Source organism: Corythoichthys intestinalis, chromosome 13 (genome assembly GCF_030265065.1).
Source record: "Corythoichthys intestinalis isolate RoL2023-P3 chromosome 13, ASM3026506v1, whole genome shotgun sequence".
Classification (NCBI taxonomy): domain Eukaryota; kingdom Metazoa; phylum Chordata; class Actinopteri; order Syngnathiformes; family Syngnathidae; genus Corythoichthys; species Corythoichthys intestinalis.
In genome coordinates, this window is record NC_080407.1 from 54118014 (window position 1) to 54130504 (window position 12491).

The window sequence follows — 12491 nt, forward strand, 5'->3', positions numbered from 1 at the left end:
GACTGTTATAAGATCAAATGAACCACCATGAAGCATTGAACCATTGCTTCAAGAAGCTTCAGTTACTGTTCTAGTTGTTTCATTAATTGCTAGTTACGGTATTTGGTAACGTTTTATTTGACAGAGGCTTCATAAGACTTATAAGATCGAATGAACCACCATGAAGCATTGAACCATTGCTTCAAGAAGCTTCAGTTACTGTTCTAGTTTCATTAATTGCTAGTTATGGTATCTGGTAAAGTTTTATTTGACAGTGGCTTCATAAGACTGTTATAAGATCAAATGAACCACCGTGAAGCGTTGAACCAATTGGCTGCAAAGCTTCATTGCTTCAAGAAGCTTCATTAGGCCCTCACTGCTCCATTAGGGGAGACATGTCTTGAATTTCGTTCCGCTACGAGCGGCTGTCATAAAGTTATGAGGGAAAATCATCGTTTTTGAACCTTTATGAATCGCAATCGAATCGCGATTCATGTAATAATCGATTTTTTGGAACTCCTCTAAAGGATATGGTGCTGCATGTCAGGCAAAGGCACTGGGTAGATTGCTGTGGTTAAATCATCAATAAATGCACAAGTTTACATTGAAATTTTAGACAACTTTCTTATCCCTTTATTTGAAAATATGTTTGTCATTTTCCAAGATGGCAATGCATCATGCCACAGAGCAAAAACTGTGAAAGCATTCCTTGGAGAAAGACTCATCCAGCCTGCAAATAGCCCAGAAATTGGGGGGAAAAAATGGTCCACAACAAGACTCCGACCTGCAAGGATGATCTAGCAACTCCAATCAAAGAGAGATGGCACCAAATTGATGAAGAATAGTGTTTGTCACTCAAGTCCATGCCTCAGAGACTGCAAGCTGTCATAAAAACCAGAGGTGGTGCAACTAAAACCTAGAGATGTGTTTTGATTATTATTTCTTTGTTTGTTTCTAATGATTCCATATATTCTTCATCAGAATGGAGTGATTCTATATTTATTTCCTTGCACTTGCTCTATAAAAGTAACATTTACTGACCACCACAATGTTTTTTAGTCTATGTTTTAGTGTTTCTGAATGCTAAAGAGTTGGACTTTTAACTAATTCTGAGTTTTTCTACATAATAAAATGTCTGAGTGAGTGCTCGTCCGAGACTGGTGATTCCATACTTTTTGCTAGGGGTTGTAAACGCAAATAAGGTTGCTTAAAAGTTGGAGAAAATTTGAGCATCCTGAAAAGTTGCTAGTGTTATGTCCCTACCGTACATATGCAAACCCTTGGTTCCAGGGACCGGTCACTAAAGTTGAACAAAATCCAGGACGTTTCCATCTAAAGTTCTGTAAACGTTTGTTTTTTTTAGTCAGTAAAAACAAGTAAAGTTCCACGTAATGGTGGTTGTAGCAACGTCATTCATGTTGCAGAAAATCAAAACACAAACCAGAAAAGCTGCTTTGCTAACAAGTGCAACAACACAAAGCTCAACGAATGAGAAATCGGGTGTCTAATCTCCTAATTCACAATAAATATATTTACATTGTAGCATCAAAACAGCAGTCAGAAGTAGGATCAACCAGCTCTAAGGGCTGATTGCTGCCATCTAGGGGTCATTGTCAGTATCACTGACTGACTAAGCAGTGTTGAGATGATGAGCTGGAGTAGAGAGGGATGGAAGTACCTTAAGGCAATGCTTTTTTTTTGGTTTTGTTCTAGCATCGCCTGCTGGATGTTGGATATTTGCTCTTCAGAGCTTCTTTGAAGCTACGAAACAGGAGCCGGTTGCGCTTGTTCTCTTCGTCCTTCTTGGCGTGGAACTCGCCCTGGACCTTGAAGCCGCGGTGGACCAGGAAGGCCGAGCTCAGCACGGAGAACTCGTAGCCGGCCACATGGAGTTCGCAGGCCTGGGACGCACAGAAACCCGGTCAAGTCAATGGTTATTTGACTTTATGGGGGAACAGAAGAAAGGAAACACAAGAAAAGAAACACAAACAACAACAAGAAATACATTGAACGCCTACACTAACTATGAATATGTTGGTGCTATCGTCAGCTAGATGTATTTCCGGTTGACACCATGTGGGGGGCATGTTGACCTGAGAGAGAAGGGAAGGGCTAAGTGCTTGTGAGGGGCCGAGTGTACACAAATCAGCACTGTGATCTAGAAACTAGTAATCGTGTGAATCCCTTGTGAGTGTAAGCCCGTCGGCAACCGACCCTATGCCACCCCATCGCCAATACCGGCACCGGGGCTCCCCACCCGAGCGCGCCCAATCACATCCAACCGCGCGCGAGCCCCACCAAACAAGTGACAGTCACGCAGACGAGTGGAAACGGTGCGGGGGCGCCACCCATAGCCATAGCCCCCACCCAGCCAGCCCCTGGGGGGCAGGGGGACTCTATAAGCTAAGTGATTGGGAGGGGTCAAGTGGACACAAATCAGCTCTGTGATCTAGAAACCAGTAATCGTGTGAATCCCTTGCGAGTGTAAGCCCGTCAGCAACCGACCGCACGCCGCCCCATCGCCAATCCCAGCACCGGGGTTCCCCACCTGAGTGCGCCCAATCAGATCGAGCCGCGCGCGAGCCCCACCAAACACATGACAGTCACGCAGACGAGCGGAGACGGCACGCGGGCGCCACCCTAAGGCCATGGCCCCCACCTAGCCAGCCCCTGGGGGGGGGGGGGGGGGTCTATAAGCTAAGTGATTGGGAGGGTGTCGAGTGAACACAAATCAGCTCTGTGATCTCGAAACCAGTAATCGTGTGAATCCCTTGTGAGTGTAAGCCCGTCGGCAACCAACCCCACGCCGTCCCATCGCCAATTCCACCACCACGGCTCCCCACCTGAGCGCGCCCAATCACATCCAGCCGCGCGCGAGCCCCACCAAACACGTGACAGTCACGCAGATGAACGGGGATGCCGCCAACCCAGGGTCACGGCCTCTACCCAGCCAGCCCGGGGAGGGAGGAATGGAGGAGTCTAAAAGCCAGATTAATGGGGAACGTGTCAAGTGGACACAAATCAGCTCCGTTAACTAGAAACCAGTAATCGTGTGAATCATTTGTGAGTGTAAGCCCGTCGACAACCGACCCCACGCTGTCCCATTGCCAATCCCAGCACCGGGGCTCCCCAGGGATGGGAAGAGGGAAAGCATCATGTATTGGTTATTTGACTTCTAACGAAACAAATTCAAGCCCTGGTTACGCAGCGACCCACCTGGCTGATGCGATTGAAGCCGTACTGCTTGAAGTTCTCGTCATAGAGGGGCACGTCGCGCGGGCCGATGTAAAACGGCTCCCAGGGATCCACCCAAGTCAGCGTGTAGGCCACCTCCAGGGCGCCGGGGGGCTCGCTCACGTGGCCGTTGACCCAGCGGGAATAGTTGCTGGGGGCCTGGCAGCGAGGACACAGCTCCTCGTAGAAAGGTCGCACCTCACCCACCTGGTACAGCCGCACAAGCTCGGCCTTGGTGGCCGGCATCTTCCTGGTGTGGCGGATCTCGAAGGCCGGCAGGACGAAAACCCGGTCCGGGGCAGGCTGGCGCCCGGCCACCATGGCCGAGAACTGCTGGTGCAGGTCTGCAGAGGGCACGGTGTCTATGTCAATCACCAGGACGTAGGAGGCCTCTGTGCCCCCTCGGGCCACGTTGCGAAGGAGGTTGTTAGGATAGGAGACGTTGACGCCCAAGGCGTAGTTCTCATAGCGGCTCCTGTGGGCCTCCAGACGGGAGAAGACAGCTGCGCAGTCGTCCAGACCGGCAAAGTGCAGGTGGTCCTGTTGGGGGAAGCTGGCCGTTTCCCCCGAGAGGCAGACCAGGTGGAAGTCCACCAAGGCCTGGACGCGAGGGCACAGGACGCCGAGCGCGTACAACAGCGCCGTGGCCAGGCGAACGTCCTGGCCGTGCGCGAAGACGGCCACCGAAATCGGGTTGCGCCACCTCTCCGCCAGATCCGACAGGTGGTGCAAATTGCTCAGACTCGTGTGGGTGGCCAATGTCAGAACGTTGGGACCCGTCCAGTCGCTTTGGATTAGGTTCTTGTAGACGCGGTACTGGCCGCTGTGGTCAAAAATACCTCCGCTAGAGAGGGAGTACCTCAGACGCTCTTTACGGGAGTTCTTTTCGGAGGAGTGAGCCGCGCCACCGCCGCCTGGGCCGGAGCCCGGGAAGAGCTCCGAGTAACGGGAACGCTGCTGCTTACCGTGGAACTTTGACAGGAAGGACAGGTAGAGGAGCTGGAGCAGCGCCACCAGAAGCAGCGCACCCAGGACCACGCGAAAGGCCGAACACTTCTTGGGCAGATGCATCCCGCCCCAATTCCGACGGACGGCCCCGCTACCCTGACCTACATTGCCCTAATAGACGCTGGCCTCCTAGCCTAGCATAACGGGATGCTGCGGTTTGGCTTCGTTTGGCGCGTGCTGATGACGTCACGAACATTTAAACGGTTTTAACAATCATTTTTTTCCCCCTCAAAGTTTGTTCATTGTCAAAATTTTCGAACGTCTCTGTGCACTAGAATAAAAACATTGTTTTATTCGATTTTTTTTGTGTGGAAAATCATTTTTAAATGCGATTTTCAGTGAGGGTTGAATCATTTTGAGTACATCACTGTTCACGAAACAGACATTAGTTAACCTTTTAACCCTTATAAAATATTTTTGTAATATTTGTGATAATATGGCGACTGACAATTAGTTCAATGACACCTTACGCACATTGGTCAACCCGTGCTACTAAGTGTATTTAAAAAATAAAATATATCATTTTGCAATTAGAAAAAAAATCGCCATTAATTGCGAGTTAAATTGCAAGTTAAAGCAACACTAGGTAACTTTTCAACCTTAGTGATAATATGACGACTGACAATTCGTTAAATGACACTTAAGCACATTGGTTAACAACTGTGCTAATACATGTATTTTAAAATAAAATATATAATAATCCATAATTTTTGCAATTAGAAAAAAATGCCGTAATTATATATACCATATATATGGTGACTGACAATTAGCACACCTAAACACATTGGTCAACCCGTGCTAATGAATGCACTTGATAAATAATAATTTTTGCATTTAGAAATGCCATTAATTGTGAGTTGCAAGTTAAAGCAACACTAGGTCACTTTTTAACCTTTATAACATTTTTCATAACTTTATGATAATATGGGAACTGACAATTAGTTGAATGACACTTTTATATCTTGAGTGGCTCTGTATCACTTTCATTGGCACTCATCAACTTTGAGGAGGGTGTGACGTACCCCCCCCCTTCCAAATTGGTTAGCCACACTGTCGCTAATCGTCATATGCTATTGTTTAGCCACAACTGGATTAATAACCTTATTACTATTCATCCTTCACATAGCCACTAGAATCAAAAACGTTTAATCCCAGACTTTTTCTCTAAGGCGAGGCCTCCCCTCTGCCTGGGCTGCCAGCCGCGGGAGTGGGGGGAGGTCTGGGCTCTGATCTCGCGTCGCCCCTCGGCGGCTCCTTGGCGTCCTCCTTCTTCCACCTTCCTCTCTTCTCTGCCAGGGTAGCAACCCTGAGCTCCCTCGCGGGTCACTGGCTGGATGCCGGTGTGTTGGCTGGATGTTGCCTGCTCCAGCGGGGGACCTTGACCTGCCATGGTGGGCCGTTGGGGGTCCCGTGGCATGCCGGTTGGGGGGCTACAGCTCGTGGGCTGAGTGGGCGGACGGGGGTGGGCGTGTGGTTGGTGGTGCGTCCCCTCTTTCCATCTCAGAAGGCCGGTTGATGGGGGCACAGGTGGCCCGAGGGACCACTCTGGATCCTGGGGGGGGGTGACGATGGCCCCTTTGCTGGGCAGTGGGAGGGGGGGATGGGCTGCGCTTGCTTGCACCCCCACTCCACCCTCCCCGGGTGTATCGGCTGGATGTTGCATGCTCCGGCGGGGGACCCTGCCCTGGGTGGGCCGCAGGTCCTGTGGCATGCTGTGCCGGTTGGGTAGCTGCGGCTCTGGCTTGTGGGCCTCGTGGGCGGACGGGGGTGGGCGTGGGTTTTGGTGCTGCCTCCCTTCTTCCCATCCTTGGGGGCTGGTTGATGGGAGCGCAGGTGGCCCAAGGGACCACCCTGGATCCCTGGGGGGGGGGGGGGGGGGGGGGCGGGGTCCTTTGCTGGGCTGCGGGAGGAGGGATGTGTTGCACTGCCCCCCACACCCTGACCGCCCTCCCTCCCTGGGCTGGCTGGGTGGGAGCCATGGCCCTGGGGTGGCGCCTACGCGGCGTCTCCACTCGTCTGCGTGGCTGTCGCATGTTTGGTGGGGCTTGCGCGCGATTGGGCGTGCTCGGGTTAGGCCCCGGTGCCAGGATTGGCTATGAGGCGGAGTAGGGTTGGTTGCCGACAGGCTTACACTCACAAGGGTTTCACACGATTACTGCTTTCTGGATCACAGAGCTGATTTGTGTACACTCCACCCCTCCCAATCACTTATCTTTTAGACCCCCTCCCTTCTTTCCCAGGTTAACAGCCCCCCCACATGGTGTCAACCAGAAATACATCTAGCTGATGATAGCACCAACATATTCACAGTGTAGGCGTTCCAACATTTTTTCTTGGTTGTTCTTTTTTTGTGTTAAAGAAATGTTTACTCCATCTGCAGGCGATTCGACTGATGATTTTACAACACTGTGTGGTGTGTTTGCTGGTTTTCATAACCATTACAGACATGACGCGTTCGTGTCTCTAAATAAAAAACTCCACTAAATTTAGTTGGTATTGCCACTTCTGGGAGATGATGGATGGAGATGAACCTAATCGAAATCAAATCACGAGGTTTAGCACGGCCTCCTTGCCATTTTTGGTTCTTTGAAAACGGGTGAGGCAAAAGTCAACGTCAAAAACGCAACCGTAAGTGCTCATTTCTCATTAAAAACAATAACTTTACCATAAAAAATAACCAATAAAAGCATGAAATAACCCCGACCAAAAAAAAAAGCATTTTGATATTTGATTAAAAATCAGCGAAGATTTTTTTTTTTACTCAGCAGAAAAAATGCGGGTCTAAAATGGTTAAGGCAAAACACTGCTGCTTTTGTCCACCGGCGTCGCTAAAATCAACCAGAACTGAAAAGTTACCAAGTGTTGCTTTAAATGTTTATGTTGATATATCTATAGATTCAGGAATACAATTCTGTCGCTCATAGCTTAAAGCAGCTCTAAAACACCAAATATTAACAGAACTAGCAAAGCGTTGTGCTGTTTACAGTGTGCATGTTTTTCTCATGTGAACTTAAAACTATACTATGTGAAAAGATGCATTGGCCGGCTGACAGCAAAACATTGGCAAATGCCTTTATTCTTCCGGCTAGCGCGACACAAACTCCTTGCTCCAACCTGTCTGCCGGGTGTGCGCCGCCTCATTCTTTTCCCGGCGCCAACACACTGTAAACAACATCGTGAGCCCAACAAAGTAGATATTTCGGTAGGGCACATCTTGAAGTTTTTAGTCCAAACTCTTCAGGCAAACTCCATTTTGATTACAAAAAAACACTACGACACCAAAACCCCAGCTCCGCTTTTATGGTTGCCGCCTTCGCCGTCTTTGGGGGATGGCGCGGGCTGGCCTTGCGCGTCTCCCTCGCCTTCGCCCACCAGCCGAATGTTGTACCGTTCTCTGTACTCGGTGAGTTCCCGCCCCTTTTCTTGCATCTTGGTGTTGAGGGACTCGATGATCTTGGCGATCTGCGGGAACACCAATGGAGAATGAACACGATCGGCACAGAGGGCATCGGGACGTAACACGAGCAACTTTTTAGGATGCTCAAATTGTCCCCACTCATAGACTTCAAAACTCAGATGAGCATTGCACTTCGACATATTTATGTAAAATTGATGCTAATTGCACGCTTTCTTTGCCTTTTAACCAAGAACCGAGACTGTTTTATGTCCATATCTATGAAGAAATCGGGGATATAAGCATTTATTCACAAGAATTTTCACCAGAAAAGCTCTGTTTACGTCAGGCGGCCGCTAGCCTCATTCGCTAACAGAGTAGCATTGTACTTCGACATATTTACGTAAAATAAACGCTAACTGCACTTTTTCTTTTTGCTTTTAACCAATAATTGAGACTGTTTAAAGTCCATATTTATGAAGAATTCGGGGATATAAGCATTTATTCACAAGAATTTTCACCAGAAAAGCTCTGTTTACGTCAGGCGGCCGCTAGCCTCAGTCGCTAACAGAGTAGCATTGTACGGTTTCTTTGCTTTGAACCAATAATTGAGACTGTTTTACGTCCATATCAATGAAGAATTCGGGGATTTAAGCATTTTTTCACAAGAATTTTAACCAGAAAAGCTGTTTATGTAAGGCGGCTGCTAGCCTCATTCGCTAACAGAGTAGCATTGAACTTCGACATATTTACTTAAAATAAACGCTAACTGCATGTTTTTTTTTTTTTTGCTTATTAGCATTATATATAGCATTTAAGCAAGCAGACTTTTGTTACGCAGGTTTGCCACTTGTTGTAAACATTAGCATTATATAGCATTTAAACTAGCAGACTTTTTGCTACCAAGTGTTGCAAACATTTGGACTATATAGCATTTAAGCTAGCGGTCATTTGCTATACAAGTTAGCCAATTGTTGTGAATATTTGCACTATATAGCATTTAAGCTAGCGAACTTTGGCTATGCAAGTTAGCCAATTCTTGTCAACATTAGCATTATATAGCGTTTAAGCTAGCGGACTTTTGATATGCAAGCTAGCCAATTATTGTAAACATTAGGAATATATAGCATTTAAGCTAGCGGACTTTTGCTATGCAAGTTAGCCAATTGTTGTAAACATTAGCAATATATAGCAGTTAAGCTAGCGGACTTTTGCTTCGCAAGTTAGCCAATTGTTGTAAACATTAGCAATACATTGCAGTTAAGCTAGCGGACTTTTGCTACGCAAGTTAGACAATTGTTGTAAACATTAGCTTTATACAGCATTTAAGCAAGCGGACTTTTGTTATGCAAGTTAGCCAATTGGTTTAAACATTAGCATTATATAGCATTGAAGCTAGCGGACTTTTGCTATGCAAGTTTGCCAGTTGTTGTAAACATTAGCATTATATAGCATTTAAACTAGCGGACGTTTGCTACGCAAGTTAGCCAATTGTTGTGAACATTTGTACTATATAGCATTTAAGCTAGCGGTCTTTTGCTATACAAGTTAGCCAATTGTTGTGAACATTTGCACTATATAGCATTTAAGTTAGCGAACTTTGGCTATGCAAGTTAGCAAATTGTTGTAAACATTAGCATTTTACATTAAAAAACAACTGCACGGTCTGCGATGGGACTATTGCGCGACCGCACATTAAGATGGCGATGTTCAAACGATATATTGTGCAGGGGTAGTTCAAACACATAAATGAAAAATGGACATAAAATGGCTAAAGATACCTATAAACTAAATTGCTAATGCTTTAAAAAAAAAAAAAAACAGCTCAAACAAAAACAAAGCTTACAGGTATGTTGGTCTTAACAGGGAGCAGCTGGATTTAGCCATGTGTAATGAGTTATGTCATTCTTTGTTTTCACTAGAGAGCAGCGTAACCACCTAAATCAATCAAACTAAATGCAAACACTTTCAAAACAAACCATTACAACGCCACATTAATTAATTTTTATGTCATGTTTTTGTTGGTCTGCACACTTCTCGTTTCGCTCACCTGCTCCTTGTTGGTTTGCAACGCCGGCAGAACTTCTTTCACCGTCCTCTCCACCAAAACGCCGCCCACCAGACGGAAGCATTTGCGGGACGGATCCACGTCCTTCAGGGTGTCGATGACGAGGCTGGAGGAAGACAAATCAGATAGTCGGGCTTCGTTCCTCAAAAGCCATTTCATCGGGGAGAGGAACCAACCTGTGTTCATTGGATTCCATCTCTAACTCGGCTGCTTTGGAGGACATACTGCGCTGTTCCTGACGCATCCTCTGAAATGTTGCCACCACCTGTCAAACGGACACAAAAGTCAATTCACATAGCAATTACAACCGACTAAAAATCCAGGAAACCACAACAAATCCAGCAAGTTTCTGTTGGATACGTTGTGTTTTAGCACTGTTTTTTTCTGGTACAAGCCTCGGTGTATGATTAAATTCTTCCTAATTGATTAAATTGTGAAAACAAACACTAAAGACGTCCGTAAAGACAACCCTAAGCAAATATCTGTGCTATATTTGTCGGAACATTTCACGCTGACAACAAGGAGCAAGGGGAAGCTAACGTTAGCATTGGCTAGCCGAGGGTCTCGAAGCGGCCCTTCCGCGCCAAGTGCCGAAGTCCGGCTACGGAATAAAAAACGACAATTAAGAGCTACTACCTAACCAATGTCGGTACCTGTTCGGCGGAGGGTCCGGACTGTTTCGCCCCACCACTATTAGCGGATTTGGAACCCGCGTTGCTACCGTTCGCTGCCATTTTCTTCGTCTTCTTCTTCTGCGTGTGGAATTTGTTTGTGGGGTGTGGCGAAATCAACATTTGGATGCATCACCGCCACCTAGCGGACTAAAGGTGCTAACAAAATTACTTATGTAAAGATAGCATAAACGAAAAGTGTCATTGCATGTAATTGACTTTCCTATAAATATAAAAGTTGTAAAGCAGTAAAACTGCAACGAAAATAAATGAAATGAACAAAAAATATATATTTTTATAATGGGTCAAAATTATTTTTTCGAACAGATCACGTGACTAGCAATGTAGATTGTCATTTGCTTTGCATGTAATTTTCAAAACAAAAAATAGGGGAGGTCAGTTGTATTTTTCAAATGATTTTTTTCTTCGATTGAATTAGGGCTGTCAAAATTATCGCGTTAACGGGCGGTAATTAATTTTTAAAATTAATCACGTTAAAATATTTGACAAAATTAACGCACATGCCCCGCTCAAACAGATTAAAATGACAGTAAAGTGTAATTTTCGCTTGTGATTTGTTTTTTGGTGTTTGGCGCCCTCTGCTGGTGCTTGGGTCCAACTGATTTTATGGGTTAGTACCATGAGGGAGCATGGTGTAATTATTGACATCAACAATGGCAAGCTACTAGTTTATTTTTTGATTGAAAATTTTACAAATTTTAATAAAACGAAAACGTTAAGAGGGGTTGTAATATAAAATTTCTATAACTTGCACTAACATTTATCTTTTAAGAAATACAATTCTTTCTATCCATGGATCGCTTTAAGAGAATGTTATTAATGTTAATGCCATCTTGATTTATTGTTATAATAAACAAATACAGTACTTATGTACCATATGTTTAATGTATATATCCGTGTTGTGTCTTATCTTTCCATTCCAATAATTTACAGAAAAATATGGCATATTTTATAGATGGTTTGAATTGCGATTAATTACGATTAATTAATTTTTAAGCTGTAATTAACTTTTAATTTTAAAATAAAATTTTAATCGTTTGACAGCCCTAAAATATATTTGTATATATATATTTTGATTGAAGCAAACTTTTTGGGGGGGATTAAACGATTTAGACATTAATGTCCTACCCATAATATGACCCAAACAAAAAAAACGATTGCTCCAATCAAAATTATTTCAATGAAAAATTGCAAAATGCAAAGTTTTCAATCCCAAATATTTTTTCGCATTCAAAAACTTTTTCCCTGATTGAAATTGTTCTTTTTTTGGATTGATTTTTCTTTTTGAAAAAAAAAAAATTGGGGGTGGGGGGAGCAATTTTTTAAACATTTTTTTTGCTTGAACAATGAAGACAAAAATGACCTAGCCAAAATATTGCCCAAACACAAATGAACATTACTTCAATAAAAAAACAAAAACAAACTTGACTTCAACCCCCCCCCCCAAAAAAAAAAAAAAATTAAAGAGCTATCACATGCATTTTTTGAGTTTTAAATTTATTTTTGCACTCAAACACTTTTTTTTTTTTTTTTTTGATTGAAGCGACTTTTTTTTTTTTGGTTGAAAATACATATTTTGATTGTAGCAACTTTTTTTTTTTAATAATAAAGACACAAATCTACCTTCATATGGCTCCACCCATGCGATACATTTTTTGACCGGGGTAACTACATTGGCACGACACCGGCTGGCATACCATATTCAATAGATGACGATCTTGGCAAAAAGTATTGCCTAAGCAGCCTGATTTAGAAACAAAAACTACTCAACTTGTCAACTTATTATGATAAATATTCTTGTAAGTTAATTGTATTGCTGTCACTACGTTTTGGGGTCATCAACATGTTGTGCCCCTCCTGCCCCAAAAGCCAAACTTCGCCTATGCATTTTACAATGTTTTAATATTGAATTTTAACACAATATTAAATGTGATCGCAACACACAGTGTTAGTAATATTGTGAAATATGGTTGAATAAATCGGAAAAAACTCGATATATTCAATTTAGTATTGAAAAAATCATTTGGAAAACCCCAAAAATCATACCGTTTAGCCTTCTTGGGATTCTCCAAATGTAGAGCTAGGATTCCCGTCAATGTAATCCCCTCTGCGAGCA

The 12491-nt window shown here is 44.4% G+C and overlaps 2 protein-coding genes across 2 annotated transcripts; both read right to left on the reverse strand.

Moving 5' to 3' along the window:
• Positions 1 to 589: 589 nt before the first annotated feature.
• Positions 590 to 4381, reverse strand: b4gat1 (beta-1,4-glucuronyltransferase 1). Its single transcript, XM_057856313.1, has 2 exons — positions 3196 to 4381; positions 590 to 1880 (listed from the first exon to the last, which is right to left on the reverse strand). The coding sequence occupies exons 1-2, from the start codon at positions 4282 to 4284 to the stop codon at positions 1689 to 1691; spliced, it is 1281 nt and encodes a 426-aa protein (XP_057712296.1). The 5' UTR covers positions 4285 to 4381; the 3' UTR covers positions 590 to 1688.
• Positions 4382 to 7081: 2700 nt separating this feature from the next.
• pfdn2 (prefoldin subunit 2) lies at positions 7082 to 10524 on the reverse strand. The gene is made up of 4 exons (XM_057855000.1): positions 10337 to 10524; positions 9860 to 9948; positions 9666 to 9789; positions 7082 to 7683 (listed from the first exon to the last, which is right to left on the reverse strand). Exons 1-4 carry the CDS (start codon positions 10475 to 10477, stop codon positions 7492 to 7494), a joined length of 546 nt encoding a protein of 181 aa, XP_057710983.1. The 5' UTR covers positions 10478 to 10524; the 3' UTR covers positions 7082 to 7491.
• Positions 10525 to 12491: the final 1967 nt, after the last annotated feature.